The sequence below is a fragment of the Brassica napus genome, chromosome C6 (assembly GCF_020379485.1).
Source record: "Brassica napus cultivar Da-Ae chromosome C6, Da-Ae, whole genome shotgun sequence".
Classification (NCBI taxonomy): Eukaryota; Viridiplantae; Streptophyta; class Magnoliopsida; order Brassicales; family Brassicaceae; genus Brassica; species Brassica napus.
The window spans coordinates 29,576,207-29,595,306 of record NC_063449.1 but is presented as its reverse complement, the minus strand read 5'-3'; the positions used below and the strand labels follow the sequence as shown (position 1 = coordinate 29,595,306).

Below are 19,100 nucleotides of genomic sequence, written 5' to 3'. Positions count from 1 at the left end.
CTATGATTAAATGAAACGAGGTTAAGTTCAAAAACTTAAAACAGAAATAATAGCCACGATTTAAACATAAGAAAGGGTTTAAAAGCCTCCCCAGGCTATTGAAATCCAGCAAGTGTTAAGGTTTAAAGGCCTCCTCAGGCACTAAGTCATAATGCATAACGAAACAAAGCCCTTAGGCCGAAGTCTTAAAAACACAAAACATAAAGCTAAAAGAGCCGTAGCTCTCAATCTTCCTTCTCTTCCTGAATCGGATCACCAGCACCGGCAGGAACTCCCTCATCGACCACATTGCCATCACCTCCTATTGCTGCCTCGACTGGAGCTAAGTCAGGAGCCATCAAACCCAAATTAGAGCCATACTCCCCAGAAAAGGATGGATTAAACATGTTAATCTCGAAAGTACCTGAACTCTCCGAGATCTGGGGAAGAGGAAGCTTGCTGACCGAGAAGTCAGAGACTTGAGCCTTCTCATACGCAGTTGTCGCTTCTGGTAATAAGGCCACCAATTGGTTGTACTCCTCTTCAACGCTTTGGATCTTGTTGTTCAGCATATCCTTCAAGAGGTCGGCATTAGCTTGGAGCTCCTGAGCGTACACCAAGGCGTTGACCTCATCTTTCTTCCTAGCAAACTTCTCCTTAACACAGACCAGGATCTTGCCGTAAGCTTCGGCGACTTCTTTCTTCCCTTCCCTGACAGCCAGCTTGACTTCAGCTTCCTTGTTCTTCTGGCTATCCTGGGATGAGGCAATGAGCTCACGTACTTGATGCTCAGCTATCTTTCGAGCAGCCTCCAAATCATTGATCCTCCTGCTCTTCACCTGGATATCGAGCTTTTGACTCTCGATCTCTCCTTGCTGAGCATCGGCCTTCGAGCCTAGCCTCGTCACTTCGGCTTCGAGTTCAGAAATTCGAACCCGGGCTTGGTCAAGATCGGCTTTGGCTGCCATAACCATCTCGGTAACCTCAGCAAGTTCACCAGCATTGGGGGCAGCACACAGAGCATTCTCAAACCTGAGCTGGGCCCTGTTAACAGCCCCAACCAACTGCAATAAATCCAAAAAAAAAATATATATATATCATCGTCTCCAAAGAATGTAAACAAAGAACAGATAGAGATCACGTACCTGACCCATACAGTGGGCAATATCGAGATACTCATCTCGGTTAGTCAGGTCCTTGAGCGCTGGAAGGGGACATCCCACGCTCTTCAGGTGCCTCATTATCGCAGCTAGGCCCCAAGAGTCGTCCAGGATCGACCCAGGCTTCGAATGGGTAAAGCTCCACCCAACAGTCCCTCCTCTAGAGGACGAGGAAGAAGAACGGGTGGGAGCTCTGCCCTGATCGGTCCTGGGCCTCTTGTGTCTCGACGGCTCGACCTCAGATGTACCCTTCGGAGCCTGGTAGTCAGCCTCCGGCACCTGGACCTCAGGGAGAGGAGCAGCATCCTGAGCTACAACCTCAGTTGGAGTAGTCTCGACAACAGGTTTGGATCCTCCGTCGTCCAAAACTTCCTTCATTGAGATAAGGAACGATCCTCCTTGGTTCCTGTCGCTTCCACGAGAAGCACTGGCAGCTTTAGAGGGGTTACCCCTAGAACGGAATGATGGTCGCAGAGTCATGTCACCTGGCTGAGACTTTTCAGTTCCCGAAGCACTAGCACCAGTTGAGATCGATACAACTGAATCGCCTGCCGAAACTGGAACAATGGAAATCCTTAAGTTTAAAAACTTCAAAGCGATAAAATCATTAAAAAGGTTCGAACAAGAACTTACTCTCAAGGTTCTCAGCAGGAATGGGATCTTGGAAAGAGGCGTTGTAGGTATCTGGGAATCTGGCTGCACTTATTCGAGAAGTGGTGTAGGCTACCCAGGTACAGGGACTCTGCTGCAACTTGCGGTATAGAGCCCTGGTGAGCTTGGTAGAGAGCTTCGGAGGATCTTCGATTTCTGCAAGTAAATCAGAGCAAAAAGGTTACTCGGCCATAAATGAATAAAACGGAAAAAGCATATCCCTAGAATTCCTAACCAGATGGATTAGTCCAAGTGACCCTAAGGTTCCGACCCACAGGAACCGTCGAAGGATCAACTTTAACGTAAAAATACTTCTTCCTCCAGTCATCATCACTACTAGAGAATCTGAAGATAACATGATTGGGACGACTAGGGAGGTAGTAGGTCCCGGTACCACCCTCCTTAGAGGCGCTTTCCTTCAGGGAAAAGAGGCTCATAAGTTCGGTAAGACCGACGCTAACCCCCTCCTCTTTGGACCTAGTGATAAAGCCGTTTATCACCCGGATAACCGAGGGACAGAGTTGGGAAAGGGCTAACTGATAATGATCTAGTAGATCAAGCAGTAGGGTCGGAAGAGGAAATCTCAAGTGAGACTTGGAGATGTACTTCTCATGGCAACAGAACCAACCCTCCGGAGCGGTCTCGGGGGTTTCGTCGGAATTACAGGCACGGCCAAGCTCCTTTTGGCCGAGAGCTTGAACCATGAGGTTAACCACGTCTTGATTTTTCAGCAACGAAGGCGAGTGAGGACTGCTCCCACTAGAATCGTCTTTCTTCTTCCGTTTAGAAACTCTGGTCGCGATTGCCTCCCTGGCTGTCTTTTTCCCCTTCCTCATCTTGGCTCCGACTTCTTGCTTAACTTTCAGTAGTTTAGCTCCAGAAGCAGAGGGAGGCATCCCGGATTCCCCGGAACCTTCTTTCGGATGATCCATAGTATGGGAAGGTTAAGGAGAAAATCGATTGCAAGGTTTGGGAGAGAATTTGCAGAGAAAAGTAACGAGGAAGATAAAAAAATCGCAGTAAAATAAAGAAGAGGAGAGAAGTTACCTTGAAAACCGAACGGAGGCGTGGAGAAAGTGGGAGGCTAGCAGTTAATGTTCACCGCTTTATATCCCATCACCTCTCGAGATTCGGAAAAGTCATTTCAAACCCTCTCCATCTGAACCGTAGATTCTGCCAAACGTAATAAAGACCGTTAGATCGAGTAAGCTGAATCTAAATAGGATAAGAACTAATCATTATCTTAACGAAAAGATAAGATCGATAGCTAGATTCTAGCTTCCGAGACAAAGGATTTTATTCGGAAGCTGGGGGCAACTGTTGGACCCGAATATGACCCTCAGGTGAGGTACCGATAAGCGTGAGCTAGCATGTGGGTTGCGATAAGCCCATCATAACAAAGGGAGCTGAAAGCCGAGCTGACGACTGGACCTGGGAGACATCATAGCAGAGGTCACGACAGAAAGTGAGCTAACACCTTAAGAGACTCGGTCAAGAGGAGCCTAAAGCGAGTTCCGTAATTGAAGCCGAATATCTCGGAGAACAGTTGAAGGGTTGCCAACGAAACCTAGACTATATAAAGACGGAGAAGATAAAAGACAAGCCATCTTTTTTCCATATATCAACTTTTGTACTAGATTAAAAGCATTACGTATTCTTTAGTAATCATCTCAAGATACATTCCTTTGTATTCATCATCTTTCAACTCATCAATAAAATCATATTCATTCTTCAAGTTTATTTACGGGATTCAGCCCACGATTCTCATTCATCTCTCTTGACCTAACCTAAATCTAAGAAGTGAAACCTTGTCTCTCACAGTGGACTTGTTAATAAAGTGACTAAAATATTTTCTTTTTATGTTTCGGCGGAAAAATAGCAATGTTACGGTTTCGGCAAAAAATACGTTTTTATGGGTTTGACGGAAAATATGTTTTGCGGTTTTGACGGAAAAATTATGTTTTGCAGTTTTGACAGAAAAGTTTTTTTTTCGCGATTTGCGAGTTTGACAGGAAAAGTTTTTTTTCGCGATTTTGTCGAGAAAATACATTTTGCGGTTTTGGCGGAAAATGTGCATTTTTTTACGGCCAATATGCATTTTTGAGGGAAACTATTTTTTGCGGTTTCGGCGGAAAAATTGCATTTTTCCTGTTTTGGCGGGAAAATGGGTTTCCGGTTTTGGCGAGAAAATGTGTTTTCTGGTTTTGGCGGAAACATGCGCTTTTCCGGGTTTGGCGGGAACATGCGTTTTTCAGTTTTGGCGGGAAAATGTGTTTTCCGGTTTTTGCCGAAAAATTGCATTTTTGCGGTTTTGGCAGGATTATGCGTTTTTGGGTTTTGGCGGGAAAATGCATTATTTCGGTTTTGGCGGGAAAATGCATTTTTCCGGTTTTGGCCGAAAAGTGCAGTTTTACTGGTTTGACTGAAAAGTGTGTTTTTATGAAAATATGCGTTTTATATTTTTTGAGGAAAAATGCATTTTGCGGTTTTGGCGGGAATGTGTGCGTTTTCAGTTTTTTTTGCGGAGAAATGTATTTTTCGATTATGGCGGAAAAATATATTTCACAAAAAAAAATTAGAATTTACGGTTTGAAAATAATATTTTGACTTTAAAAGGTCATTTTGTCATTTATCATTTTGGACTGAACTAGATGTATCTACATCCGGATGTACCATAAAGATTCACTTTCATTTGGATGAGAATTTGAGATGAGTTTTCAAAAATTCAGTTGGGTGATCCATCTGGATGTAGCATTATAATGCACAAAACGAATATCAATTTGTATCTTCACCCAGATAGATCGGGGTGAGCAAACGAACAACACCTTACTGTTTTTTTGTAAATTGTGTCTTTTTGTTAACTGTAGAGAGATATTAATGCCATATTCAACCCGGTTCAGCAGTATTCACAATATAGGAATGACATAATCAACAGAAATTTTAAATTGTTTCAGAGGAAGTTTTACTCTTGAAACTAAATGTAACCACGGTAAAATAAATAAAAAGATCCTTACAATTATACTGAATTTTGTAGTATTATGGTTCTTGTAGTTTATAAACCGAAAGAGATGTTAAACCGGAAAGTATATTGGTCTTTGTATTAGTGAGATTAACGCGGTTCGTGACCCATTGCCCATTGGGGACTCCAAAACGGCTTTCCGCATCTCAGACTGAGACGTTATATATCTGATACGTGTTAGTTACCGTATTGAGAGTGGAGCTTTTGTCCTACCTTAGTAGCTTGGTCTCCACGCCATTTTAAGTCTTCCACGCCAATAACTCATGCGCCAGTCTGTGGGACCTTCCCGTGTGAGATTGGTCGCGAGGATGTCACTCCAAGGCTGATGGGTAAACACAGATCTTACTCCTATCTTCATCTCAGTTCTAACATGAATAAAAACTCAAAAACTTTATATTTTCTTTCTTGCTCATGTCTTAGCTCTGCTGTTTTGAGATGGGTAATACGAAAGTCATTGCAGCTGTTTATGGCCTTAGAGAGGTACTTGATTGATTACTCATTCTGTATGATTGTTGATTCCTTTTTTATTGTATCAGAGTCAGTGAATCAAGCTTGTATCTCTTTGCTCCCCCTCAGATTCAAAACAAGAGCCAACAGAAGAATGGTCATGCATTGGTATGTATATTGTTTTTGATCTTCTTTTGTGCATATTCTCTTATTAGCGTAGATAGAACTTTGTGAATTGAAATGCGTGTGGCTTCTTCTTCTCTCTAATTTTTGTAGGTGCTGTGTGAATATAGTATGGCTCATTTCAATACGGGTGATCGTAGAAGACAGAAAAATGACAGGTTTATTACACTCACTACATATCTAAAAAACTCACAGTTTTTGCAATTATTCATAAAAACTTGAATTGTGTGTGTATTATGGAATGTCAGGCGATCAACAGAGATATCTCTTGTCATCCGTCAGACAATGGAAGCTTGCATACTAACCGAACTGTTGCCTCATTCTCAGGTTTACCTTTCTAAAATAACCATGGCAGGAATCTTTAGCCAATTCTTTTGAGTCTTTAGATTGATTGTTTCTTTTATGCAGATTGACATTTTCCTTCAGGTCCTACAAGCTGATGGGGCTATCTGTTCTGCTGTCAAGATCTCAATCTATTAACTCCCTGTTTTAGTTAATCTATGGATCTGTTGTTAAATGTTATGTTGTGGTTAATCAGGAACAAGATCAGCTTGTATTATCAATGCTGCGACGCTAGTTCTTGCAGACGCTGGGGTTCCGATGCGTGATCTTTCTGTTTCCTGCAGTGCTGGATACTTAAACAGCACTCCACTTCTTGATCTTAACTATGTCGAAGACAGCGCTGGAGGAGCTGATGTAACCGTCGGCATTCTACCTAAACTAGACAAAGTTACACTCCTTCAGGTTCATCTTTTTCTCCCTCTCAGATCATCACACTTCTCTTACATCCACATTCAAGTTTGATTTTCTGACTGTTTATAACGATGGATGCAAAGTTACCGATGGAAACATTTGAAACGGTCTTTGCCTTGGCTTCTGAAGGCTGCAAAGCGATTGCAGAGAGAGTACGCAAGGTACTTCAAGAAAACACCAAACAGCTAGAGTATCGTCGTGCTGCATAAACTTCAGAGCTATAGAAAAACGACCACGTACCAAGATTTTGGTCAACTGAGTTTTTTTAAATGTTGCAGCTAATTTTCCCAAACTCAAAGTTAGTAATGCAAAGTCATGCTGTTTTTCATTAATATGCGAATCTGAAAGCTTAAGATTGAACACCTAATGTTTCATATATTCATACAAGTAGCCATTGCCAAAGAAAATAACATAAAAGCCATATATGCATTGAAAATACAACATGAAACATCAATAAGGTCACAAGGTTTCTTGGGGATAAGGAAAGTACTACTACGATAAAACCTGAGAAGGAAACTACAACACTCATAAAACAAACAAAAGCCATAGAACTCATGATAGTGATGAAGATGAGTGATGGATGAAGGGTGTGGTGATGGTGCTGAACTGATGATGATGATTATGAGTGATTCAACCACGTTTGACTGTGATCTTGATTGAGTGAACTTTCTTCCTGATGTGAAGCATCTCACAGTGGACAGTACCATGCTCTTTAACCCTGTTCCTTCTACTATGAAATATCCAACCATCGGCATTAGATACAATGTCATCACTGTCAACACTCTGGCTGACTTCATCACCATCGAATGAAGGATCATCATCATCACCTTCTTCTTCCTCATTCGTATCAGCAACCACTGAAGAATCTTCTTCTTCTTCTTCTTCTTCTTCTTCTTCTTCTTCTTCTTCTTCTTCTTCTTCTTCTTCTTCTTCTTGGAGCTTAGCTGTTTGTGGCAGTGGGTCTTCAAGATGCTCATTCAAAGATAAGAAGCTTAGCTGTTTGTGGCAGTAGGTCTTTGAAAGACATTGGAATCGCCTGATAATCACCAAACATACAACAAGCTTATACATCAGAAAACTCATACTAAAATCAAAAGACTTAAGACGTATGAGGAGAGACAAAGGAACAAATCAAGAATCTTTTGATCACGTTTCATCCTAAGTAACTAAAGATTCTTTGCTCCTAAACCATAACTCTCCCAAACATAATCCTCTCTACTTGCTACATGGAAGAAGGAAAAATTGAAAGAGAGAAGAAGAGATGTACCATCGATTCAGAAGCGGTTTGTGAGAGGAAGACCTTGAAGAAACGGGGAAGAACATCATCTTCTTCACTTCCAGACATGGAGAGAGGTCTGTTGTAAGAGAGATTCTTTTAAAATGGGTTGGAGAGAGAGAGAGATAGTAATGAGAGAAATGAGTCAAGAACAATGGGACTTATATAGACCAAGTTTGAGTCAAAGAAGTCAAAAAGCTTTGAGAAGAAAACAGAGTTGTACATCTACTAAAATTTACAGTTTAAACCCAGTCCCCATATAATGTGATAAAAATACATTCAAGGCCGCAGGGAAGCTAGTTATGAATCGATGTTCGTACACTGACTGAGTAAAACTCATATAATGAACATTTTGACTATGGTCAAACCAAAGTACATCTTTGTTTGATCAAACTCTTTGTATCCATACACGTCACACTGACACAGAAAATGCATGTCTGAGAACTCAAAAACTTTAGAGAAAGATATAAAATAATGAAAAGTTGAACAAGCAAGTTAAGAAGAGACTGTAAATACAGCATTATCAGCCCCAGCCTTGGCTGTTGTAGTCCACTAAATACTCTGTTCTATTCGTTGGTTCTAGGGATGTTAACATGGGTAATTACCCACGGGTTTACCCAAACCCACTAATAATAGGTTGAGTTTTTACCCATCTAAGATTAATTGAGTTAACCATAGGAATTAATTTTAAAACTCATATTTACGTTGGGTAAATAAAAAAGGTTAATGACCCATGAGTTTTCAATTATATATATAGATTTTCACCACTTTAATTAAATTATATAAAATTTGTAAAATCGTTTTTTTCCGTCAGAACCAAAAAATAAATTTTTCTGCCAAAACCGTAAAAATAAATTTTCTCACGTAAACCAAAAAGAGTTTTCCCGCCGAAACCGAAAAATCGAGTTTTTCTGCCGAAACCACAAAACCGAGTGTTCCCGCCAAAACCATAAAACTAAGTTTCCTGCCAAAACCGCAAAACCGAGTTTTCACGCCGAAACCGCAAAACTGAATTTTCCCGCAAAAACTGTATAACCTTGTTTTCCCGCTAAAATCGCAAAATCGAGTTTTCTGACTGAAAACCGTAAAATCGATGTTCTCGCCAAAATCGCAAAAAGAGTTTTCCCGCCAATACCGTAAAACTCAATTTTTCCGCTAAAACCGCAAAAACGGTTTTTCCCGCCGAAACCGAAAAAATCGAGTTTTCCCGTCAAAACCAAAAGATCGAGCTTTTTCGCCAAAACTGCAAAACCGAGTTTTCCTGTCAAAATTAAAGACGAGTTTTCCAGCCAAAACCACAAAACCGAGTTTTCCTGCCAAAACCGCAAAACCGAATTTTTTCGCAAAAACCTTAAAAATCGAGTTTTTCCGCCAAAATCGCAAAAAAAGATTGTTCCCGTCAAAATCAAAAACGGGTTTCCCGCCAAAAACTAAGAAATTTTCCTGCCAAAACCGTAAAAATAAGTTTTTCGTCAAAACCGCAAAAACGAGTTTTTCCGTCAAAACCAGAAAGATTATTTTTCCGGCAAATCGTAAAAATGAGATTTCCCACCAAAACCACAAAACCAATTTACCGACCAAAAACAGCAAAAATAAAATTTTCCGCTAAAACCACAAAAACAACTTAACAAATTTTCTCATTACCATAAATGAGTTTTTCTGTCAAAACGAGGTTTATTGCTAAAACCGCAAAATGAGCTTTCCGGTTAAAATTGCAAAATATTTCTTTTTTCGGAAAAACGAGTCGTTTTTCCGCTAAACGAGTTTTTGCGCTAGAACAAGTTTCTATAAAATTGCAAAATCTTGTTTATATATTAAAGCTCACATTAATGATATTAATATTATACATGATTTTCAGAATAAATAAGATAATACTTTTGGTACCCACTGATAAACCTATACCAGATTGGCCATTGGGTTATTTTTTCGGTTTGGATTTCAACCTTGATGTTTTTGGGTTTTTGCAGATTGGGTATAAAATGGGTTGGGTTGGGCTGGATTATTTTACCCTGCATTAACATCCCTAGTTGGTTCAATCTCTCCCAACGACCTCTTCTGTTACTTTTTAGAAAAATTCACAACCACATAATATCTCTGCTGGGTCCCTAAGTTGGCATTCTGAATAAATGAACAATGCATGAAAATCTGAAGTAGTCATATCCTGTTTGACTTTTAACCGAGATTTTGTAATCATAGGTTTATTTTAAACGAGAAAAAGAGTCTTGGAACGTAAACCTTAAATCGTGTTAAACTATTAGTAATGTATGGCAGCATTTGAAGGTTGATGAACGAATATTAGTTTGTTTGTTTGATGCTTAAAAATTCAATTTAGATTAAAATAAAAAACGATAATTAATCAAGAGGAGGAAATAACATCATCATTACTAGTCAAAGAAACCACGTTAGAGTGGGTTAAACTGTTCGGAGACTTCCTTTAGAGCCATGTCGAACATTTTGTTGGAGGTTTTAAGAGCGTCATCTATTCTTCCGTCCTTTAGAGCCACGTCTATGATAGTTTTGAAAGTGGTGACTGGAATGAAACCAATTGAATCTGCAAGGAGAGACTCAGCGCTCGCCTTGTTGTAGGTCTTGATTTCCTTGCTACACCGACCCTTCGCCATTATCTGAACCGTATCAGAGTTCAAGGTTCCAGATTGAGCTGACATATCATTGTACAATGCCCTAGCATGTGATTTTTGTCCGTATTTGAGCAGAACTTTCAAAAGGGCGTTGCCAGTTTCTGGACAAAGCAGTAACTTGTTTGGAAGAACAGACTGGTTGTAACACTCCATAGCTTCAACCTCTTTACCTTGCTTAAACCAGTACTCCATGAATGTGGCCATCAGGAATGCGACTCTGTTTTCGTATCGTGGATATCCTCGATAGAAAAAATCCCATGTAGACTTGTAATCAGCAATACTAGAAGACAACGATCGTTTGAATTCTTCAAACAAGTGATTGGCCTTGTCTAAATTCCCAATATCCAAAAACCCTTGAATCAGATTGTTGAACGCCACGTGATCAGGAAACATTTTAGAGCTGCCCTTAAGCAAGGCTTGAGCTAGGTCAAATCGACCAGAGTGGACTAAACCTTTGGTCAATACCCTTAAACTAGCTTCACTCGGGTAGTCAGGGACGACACCCTTGACGGTTCGGTGGAAATCAAGAGCTTCGTCAACAAGACCTTGTTGGAAACGAGACTCGATGATGTGGTTGCAGCAACTGCTGTTTGGTTTGAGCGTATGCTTGTTGAAGAAGTAATCGTAGAGATCGTAAGCGTCCTTGTGTCTTTTAGCACGCACCATGCTTCCGATGATGGTTTCACATGTATGGACTGTTACCTCCGGTTCGTCATCGGGTTTGCTGAAGACAGCCAAACGAGAGTACCTAGCTGCCGTGTCTAAGTCGCCAACAGAATTGACGAGGTAGCTGACTCTCGAGCTTAGCTCCCAAGTACGGCAATCTGGGTTTTTCATTATGTCCTCAGCTTTTCTTGCCACGGCTGTGCAGAAGCTGCGCCGACCAAACATGCGGCGGATCAGTGACATTATTTTTTTTATTTTTCTTTAGACCAGGGAAACGAGGGCTAGGACAAGACAGAGATATATATTTATGATTTATTTTTGAGAAATTACTCAAAATAACTCAAATTTTACATATAATGACTAGAATAACTCATAAATTTTTGTATTTACTAGAATAACTCATAAGGCAAACGAAAATACCAAAACACCCATTCCCTTTATTATTCACAAAATTGCCACTGAGAATCTGATATTTATTAATAAAGAAATGTTTAATTATTTCCCAAAAAAAATTCATTTTGCCGTCGAGAGGGTCGTGGGTCGTGTTCTCCAAAGGCGACGAAAGCAAATCAGACCCTTCCTTTTCACTTCCGTCTACGACGACTTCTCCTCTGTCACAGCAGCCTTCCATTTTGTCAACTCCACCGAGCTCGCCGCCATCTCTGTTGTACAAGAGGAACCCTAAATCTGAGATCACCTCTGATAAATCCAGATTAATTAAATCGAAGATAATGAAAGTGTAAGTCCTGAATCTATGCAATTCTAAGTTATTATCACATGTTCTTAAAATGTATTGTTTGATTGAATGTTAAATTTTGAAAACCCTAATTCCCAACACCTCAACACTTTACTCACATTCTCAGTTTTTTAGCTTTCCTACGGTAAGATTATGGAATGCTTTTTTTGTGCGCCAATGCTATATGAAGGGAATAAGAAAAGGTTGTTGTCCAAAAGTTGAATTAAACCTTGTGCAGTTATCTTTCGAGATAACTGAATGTTCACTTGATAAACTCTGACCAGAAGTGACACTTTTTATATTTCATATACAGGTCTTTCAAAGAAAAAAGATCTGCATATGCCCCTGAGGCAGGAATGAGATATGATGGTGTTTATAGGATTGAGAAGTGCTGGCTAAAAGTTGGAGTGCAGGTATGTATACAGCTTAATAACCATAATTTTTCACCAGCTATGTCTGTGCAGAGAGTTGATTATTTATCTGACATGTTCTTCTGTTTTCTATAGGGTTCTTTTAAGGTATATTGTTACCTTTTTGTTAGATGTGATAACAAGCCAGCGCCATGGACCAGGTTTCATATAGATCGTCGATTCTTTTATGTTTTCTGTTTAAGTCTAATGCTGCGGGATATGCTGCAGTGACGAACATGGAGATCGTTCAAGACCTTTGCCTAAGCTTGAGGGCAATAGACATGTTTGAGAGAAACGAAACTCCGTCATTGGATCAGCGATTTTGATCTTTGGATTATACACTGTGATTTGGGGAAAAGAAAAAGAGGATTCAACTAGAACTGTAGCAGGCTCTGAGAAGTCACTGTTGTTGGTAAACACATACCTTATAAGATGTGACTGATGAAAGTGGAATACTTTTCAATGGATATGGAGCCATTAAAAGATATGGTCCCTATATTTTTTACGTGTACATTATTTTTTAACTTGTACTATCATTTGGTACATACCTTGTAAAGAAGCTCTGCAACATAAGCTAAAATCATTAGCATTCTAGTGTATATCTATGGTTCCCTTGTTATTGTTCTTTATAATATACCCTGAATAAATAAGCAAAGCCTTCTTCTACAACTTATGTGCAATCTAAGATCAGCAGCCGCTAGTATGTTATGTCTATATGAAACTATCTACTTGAATTCATGGAAGCATAACCAAAGAATTTCACTCACTACAGTCAGATATTGGTGAGGCATGAAACCTTATAACTAAGTTTGAGTATTGACTCTTACCTTAGCTCAAACTCAGTAAATAACATTGTTTCTTTGATACATCATTGAGTTTATGTTTCTCCAAACATAAGGAGTGCAACAAGTGATTAAACCACCATAAAAAATGACAACTTGATAAGGAAGAAAAGAGAAATGACAGAGATGATGACAACTACAAAAATTATCTAATTCTAATTTTAATTAATGTAAAAATAAACCAGATTCGAAATTAATGTAAACCGATCGAAATTGAATATTAAATTAAGTTTGGTTTACATAAACCTAGATTTCCGTCAATAAATCTGCCATAACATAAATTAAAAAGTCTGCCACCATATAAACAAAAAGTTTACCAACAATTTTAAGTCGGATATATAAATCTGCCATAAGAAAATAAGTCGAACATAATAAAATAGGTTGACCACAAAAATCTACCATTTATAATAAATCTGCTACCTCACTCGACAGACATATTCCTAAAAATCTGTTTTCTATTCAAATCGGACAATTAAGTGGAAATAAATCTGACGTTTCTAAGAAAGTCTGACACCACTTTAACGGTAGATTATTTTTTTATACAGATTTTATAAACAGACTTATTATTTGACAGATTTATTTTTTTGAAAATAAATCTGCCGTCGATCAAAAGTTAAGGGTATTTTGGTAATGTTTTTTTTTTGTTATAACTATAGACAAGGGCAATTTCGAGCATAAAAATATTCTAATAATTTTCAAAAAATATGAGTTATTCTAGTAATAACACAATTAGTTTGTATCATTTAAGTAAACTTCCCTTTATTTTTGGATTCACCCCTAGCAATTCATCTATTTCTTTTTTTTTTTCATCTGTTGTTTTATTAAAGATCTTAATTCCAAAAAGAACTTAGCCTAACATAAGCATCGAACAAGGCTGAACAAAACCCAAAACAGAAATTACAAAAGCTTTAACCAGGCCTTAAAGCCACACAGGACTCAACACCACCGCTTGAACACTCATCACGACCGGGAGACATGAGCTTCCTCCAACGGAACTTCACCATCAGCGAAACCATACTGAAAAAGGCTTGAATCCAGAGCTTCGATCTTCCAACAAATAAGAGCAAGCATCTTTAATGATAATAGTATCCTTGAAGATGCAGCGACCAAATACAGGAATGGAAAATCAACCGGAAACGCCACAACAAGAGACAGTAACTCATAGGACATTGAAAATCGTAGAACAACCAAACCGCAAACAAAAGCGGCGCTAAGCCGGCGAAGACGGTGTAAAGGAATCACCTCTTCCCGGAGACAAAAGCCGGCGAAGATGGTGTTATGTGAACCACCTCTTCCCATAGACTACAGCCCCATCCATGGAGAGACATAAACCTGATACCATGCGGTGAGAAAAACACAAATCGAAACCAGAAAAGAGGAGCTCATTGGGTTACCAGAAACCAGAGAAGGGGTGAGCACTAAAGACCAAAAACCCGACCACAAACGACTCACAAAACAGAGCTTTGACCAAATCTGATGGAAGAATTAACAACTCACATCAGAGACGGCATCAACCAGCACCGTACACCAGAAAAAAATACAGATCTAGCCAAAACAATCAAGGGAACCGCCGCAGCGACGATGAAATCACGGACCACTGAAGGATCTCCTCAAGACCTAAAGAGCTACACCACTAACACACACAGGCTACAACAAGACAAAGAAGAAAAGAAAAAAAACCAGGTACAAGACAGATTTTAAAAGGACCACACAGAGGAGATAGATAAACAAGACAGCACAGCTCCGACGCTATGGAAGCCGCCGGAGCTGTAAATCTGAAAATTTGAGAGTTGCTGGTTAGGAGAGAAGACCGTGTTTTTTTCAGACTCAGTATGATGTCGGCGAGGGAATTCTGACAGCAATTCATCTATTTCTTAATCGACATCTTTTAAAAAAAACAAAATAATCAGAATTTACCAAAATATTAAGATTTTTTTTTAAAATAAATACTTTAAATTTAAAATATTTTTAAAAATAGTTACCAAAAGAATCGAGAAAAAGACAAAAATAGCACTAAATCAAGTTTATGTTCCCAAACTAGCACTCAAGGTCAAAAGTCACAAAAATAGCACTTAATGTTTTATCAAAAGTCACAAACTTAGGGTTTAGAGTTAAAGGGTGGGGTTTAGGATTTAGGGTTTAAGGTTTAGGGTTTAGAGTTTAGGGTTTAGGGTTTAGGGTTTAGATTTTAGGGTTTAGGGTTTAGAGTTGAGAAATGAGGTTCTGAGGATAAGATTTCAAATTTTGAAAAATAAAAAAATTAAAATTTTCAAAGGATAAACTTAGAAAGGTGCTATTTTGGTCATTTTAGCTTTTGAGTGCTATTTTTGTGATATAAACTTAGAAATGTGATGTTTTGGAGATTTGCCCGAAAGAATTTCCGAATTTGAACATAATGTTCAAAAAATTCGGAAAACCAAATTTGAAACGTTTTTATAAGAAGGTTTGAATTTTTTTTTTTGTCAACTGTACATATTGATGGGCCAAAGGCCAAAACATTACAAGAGATTCAAACCCTATTCCCATACATAAACTTAAAGCCCAATTAATACCCAACATATACAGATTAGGTTTATAAAAAGAAAACACGTGTTCCACCATATGTCTATCGAATTACGCATGTATGACACGTGCGTCTTGGTTGGAGCATCGAAGTCTCTGGAGTCATGGAGAAGAAACAGACAGCTTCGTCGGAACTTCCACCGGACCGATCACCGTCGACCTCCTTCTCCGCCAAGTTTGAACCGCTTGCCTGCTCCCCCTTCCTATATCGCCACTAATCTTAAGAAATTCCTCATCTTCTCATTAGAGATTATAACCAGTGAGCAGAATCAAGGAGGAAGATACAAATCTTGCTAGAACGCTTTCTAAAAAGAAAACTCCAGCTTATCTGATTACGCATCAAACCACCATAGCTGAATCAACAATCTCAATTTCTTACTTGCAAGGAGACTTCGCAATATAAAACGTTCTAGAATTGATTCCTCTGCTTAGCAAGAGATTAAGCATGACTAACGAAAAGATTTAGATCCCCTAAAATCAACTGGAATAATTAACTCAGCAAAGAAAGGAGGACCAGAATTGAGAGAGATTAATAAACAATTCAAATTCAGAGATAGAAGACGAAGGCCATTAAGAAAGGCTCTGACTTGAATCGTTAACACAACAAAAATCGGCTTAAAACCGAACAAAGATCGAACGCGCATCGGCGGCTCTCTCTTAATTGCTCTACCTTCTCTCTAGGTCACCTAAAAATGAAATCGTTTCCGGTGGCCGGTGAGCACTCGCCACCGGTCGCCACCCCCTTTTGTTTTTCTGTTGTATAATAATCTCGATCACTAGATCGATCTATCTTCCGTTGCGGAATAACCTTCACTTTGGTGATCTTTGTGGACTAAAATCTGAAATGGACCAAAAAGCCAAAAAATAAGTCTCACACATCCAAAAAAAAAAAATCTGTATGGACCAAGTGATTGTAAACTACTATTTTACCTTTAATGAATGAATAATATGAACCATTGGATTCTATAATCTTTCTATAAATTAGAACCGTCGGATTAAGAGAAAAAAAGAAGAATGTTATATTTACAAAAATGCCATTAATGAAACTCCAACCAAAGTCATTGATCATCTTTTCTATGTTTTAATCTTGGCCACACGTTTTCACAGATCTCTCATTCTCTATCCTCTCCCCCCCTCTTTAATCTGGCGCATAAATAACTCAGAGCCACACGATTTTCATTATTTCATTTTCTCATTCGACTACGTACAACTAGTATGACTCATACAACTATACATGTTAAAAAATAATATAACTGGTACAACTGGTATATAAATGTTATAATTCATGTACAATTTGCAGCTACTATAATTAACTCAATTATTAAATCATTTTTAACATATGATGATAAAATTTCATCTATTTTTTCTGAGGTTCTTCAATTATTGTTAAATTATTAAATTACACTATCAATTTTATATAAGATACCTTATATTTTTAAGGTTTGTTAATTAGATTGACCATATTATTATGAAAAATAAACATCAAAAATATATTTACAAAGTTATAATGTGAATATTTTGGTACAACTCCTAAAATTAAACATATAAAAATTTGGTATATTTTTTTATTATATATTAGTTTACATGATCTACCTTATATTTTTAAGGTTTATTAACTTGTTTGTCTACACAATTTATGGAAACACATACATGAAATGTACTTAAACAGTTATGAAATGTATTTACCAGACTAGTAATACTGATATAACTAGTACAACTACTCATGTTCTGAAATTTAAATATTCCTTCGAGTATGTCATATGAAAAAATCAATAAATTGGCTAAATTGTAAAGTATTTATAAAGATTCCTTATGATATTTCATGGGTTTTTTTTTAATTTTGCAAATCTAACACAATCACATAAGTTTGCATAATCTACCTTATACTTTTAAGGTTTGTTAACTTCTTTGTCCACATAATTTTTGGAAAACATACATGAAATGTATTTTAACAAAATTTATGATTTCATTTTATTGGGGCATAGACATGTACACATAATGAAGTGGTACAACTGAGGTAAGTTTAAATTTTATGTCGTACAACTAGCTTTTTCGATTTCACTGTCAAAATATAACTATGTACAAACTGGTATAACTCAAAAACTATTACAACTATGTACAAACCGGTACAACTCGAGTACTGGTACAACTATGTTATTTCATTTTATATTGTGCATTACATTTTAAACGTGTACACGATCGAGCTCATCGATCTTCCAAAAACGATCAACTCATGTTAGTCAGGAAGAAGCTTAGGTTGAGGACAAACAGATAGAACGAATCAAGCTTGCAAATTGGGAATTGGTCGCTTCCTCCACTTTCATGGATCGAAAGATCCAAAGCTTTGCTCAACTTTGAGCTTCTTGTAGAATTGGTCCCTGCACTTTGGATATCTTCGTTTGTGGCCTCAAACTTCTAAAAGTTATAGTTTTTCTCCGCTATTTCGCCCCAGAACTTCTGATTATACAACCATACCCCTTGTATATACAAAATGTACGAATGCAACTCCTAACAATGACTAAATGTAATATTTAAACATAAAATGATCAAAATTAATAGCTAAAAACCTATAAAATTAATATACATCATACTACATTAGACTTTTAATATGTATTCACTTGTTTACCACAATATTTTAGAAAACATTCACGAGGCATATTTTACAAAATTTATGATTCTCGAATATGGTAAACATAGTATGAACAAATAAACAAGCGGTACAACTAATAAAATTATATTTTGTATATGGTACAACTATTTGTTTCAATTTTGTAGTTCAAATGCAACTATGTTCAAGCCAATACAACTCAAAACTTGGTACAACTACGTGTTAATATATTCATTAGTTGTACTAGTTTTTGAGTTGTATCGACTTGAACGTAGTTGTACTTAGACTACAAAATTGAAAAAATTAGTTGTACCATACATAAAATATAATTTTATTAGTTGTACCACTTATTTATGTGTCCATACTATGTCACAAATGTTATTTATCATATATTTTGTATAAAGACGTTCAATGTGTATTTTTTCAGAAATAATGTGGCTAAACAAGTAAATAACCACTATATGCCTTATACTTTTAAGGTTTGTTAACTTGTTTATTCACTATATTTTTGAAAAACATACACCGAATGCATTTTAACCAAATTAATGATTCGACTTTAGTGGGGCAAAGACATGTACACATAAAGAATTGGTACAACTGAGGTAAGTTTAAAATTTATGTGGTTTAACTAGTTTTTTCGATTAAACTGTCAAAGTACAACTATGTACAAACTGGTACAACTCAAAACCTAGTACAACTATGTACAATCCGGTACAACTCAAATACTAGTACAACTATGTTATTTCATTTTGTATTGTGCTTCACGTTTTAAACGTGTATCATGTTTTAAACATTGTGGTTGAACACCAATGTCGAATAGTTGTACTAATTTTACCATTCCTAAATATTTTTATGTAAATTTTTGTTGACAATTATTACACCATCTCAAAAGACTTTGGGGCGGAAGCCTACCACTTAGTTGCCTTAGTTGTATCAGTTGTACAAAATTTAGAGCTTTTGAACTAGTACACATAGTACAACTTTGTCATTTTAAAAAAATTTAAATTAAATTGTGTATTCCAAATGAAAAAAAATTAAATGGCCAAACTAGTATGTGGTAGAATTATACTAATGTTAAACCTATTGTACATGTGAGGCTATTTATGTGTTTTCTATATGAAAAAACAATCAACTGACCAAACTAATATGTATATCCTTCTATTTTTACA

General features: G+C 37.5%; 5 protein-coding genes across 6 annotated transcripts; 1 reads left to right on the top strand and 4 right to left on the bottom strand.

Moving 5' to 3' along the window:
• Positions 1-35: 35 nt before the first annotated feature.
• Positions 36-968, bottom strand: LOC125588668. Of its 2 annotated transcripts, none has more exons than XM_048760297.1 (2): positions 404-968; positions 36-322 (listed from the first exon to the last, which is right to left on the bottom strand). In XM_048760297.1, exons 1-2 carry the CDS (start codon positions 951-953, stop codon positions 225-227), a joined length of 648 nt encoding a protein of 215 aa, XP_048616254.1. In that variant the 5' UTR covers positions 954-968; the 3' UTR covers positions 36-224. The 2 variants fall into 2 exon arrangements, with proteins under 2 accessions (XP_048616254.1, XP_048616255.1); XM_048760298.1 differs by having other exon boundaries at positions 36-316.
• A 90-nt stretch (positions 969-1,058) lies between these two features.
• On the bottom strand, positions 1,059-2,722 carry LOC125588465 (meiosis-specific protein ASY2-like). Its single transcript, XM_048759818.1, has 3 exons — positions 2,026-2,722; positions 1,773-1,946; positions 1,059-1,696 (listed from the first exon to the last, which is right to left on the bottom strand). Exons 1-3 carry the CDS (start codon positions 2,720-2,722, stop codon positions 1,077-1,079), a joined length of 1,491 nt encoding a protein of 496 aa, XP_048615775.1. The 3' UTR covers positions 1,059-1,076.
• Positions 2,723-5,275: 2,553 nt separating this feature from the next.
• Positions 5,276-6,401, top strand: LOC125588464 (exosome complex component RRP41 homolog). Its single transcript, XM_048759817.1, has 5 exons — positions 5,276-5,289; positions 5,346-5,424; positions 5,688-5,766; positions 5,978-6,183; positions 6,276-6,401. Exons 1-5 carry the CDS (start codon positions 5,276-5,278, stop codon positions 6,399-6,401), a joined length of 504 nt encoding a protein of 167 aa, XP_048615774.1.
• Positions 6,402-6,547: 146 nt separating this feature from the next.
• On the bottom strand, positions 6,548-8,330 carry LOC125588669 (acidic leucine-rich nuclear phosphoprotein 32 family member B-like). The gene is made up of 2 exons (XM_048760299.1): positions 7,460-8,330; positions 6,548-7,228 (listed from the first exon to the last, which is right to left on the bottom strand). Exons 1-2 carry the CDS (start codon positions 7,516-7,518, stop codon positions 6,823-6,825), a joined length of 465 nt encoding a protein of 154 aa, XP_048616256.1. The 5' UTR covers positions 7,519-8,330; the 3' UTR covers positions 6,548-6,822.
• Positions 8,331-8,594: 264 nt separating this feature from the next.
• LOC125588663 (pentatricopeptide repeat-containing protein At3g60980, mitochondrial-like) lies at positions 8,595-14,577 on the bottom strand. The gene has a single exon (XM_048760292.1). The coding sequence runs from the start codon at positions 11,014-11,016 to the stop codon at positions 9,871-9,873; it is 1,146 nt and encodes a 381-aa protein (XP_048616249.1). The 5' UTR covers positions 11,017-14,577; the 3' UTR covers positions 8,595-9,870.
• Between the last annotated feature and the right edge of the window lie 4,523 nt (positions 14,578-19,100).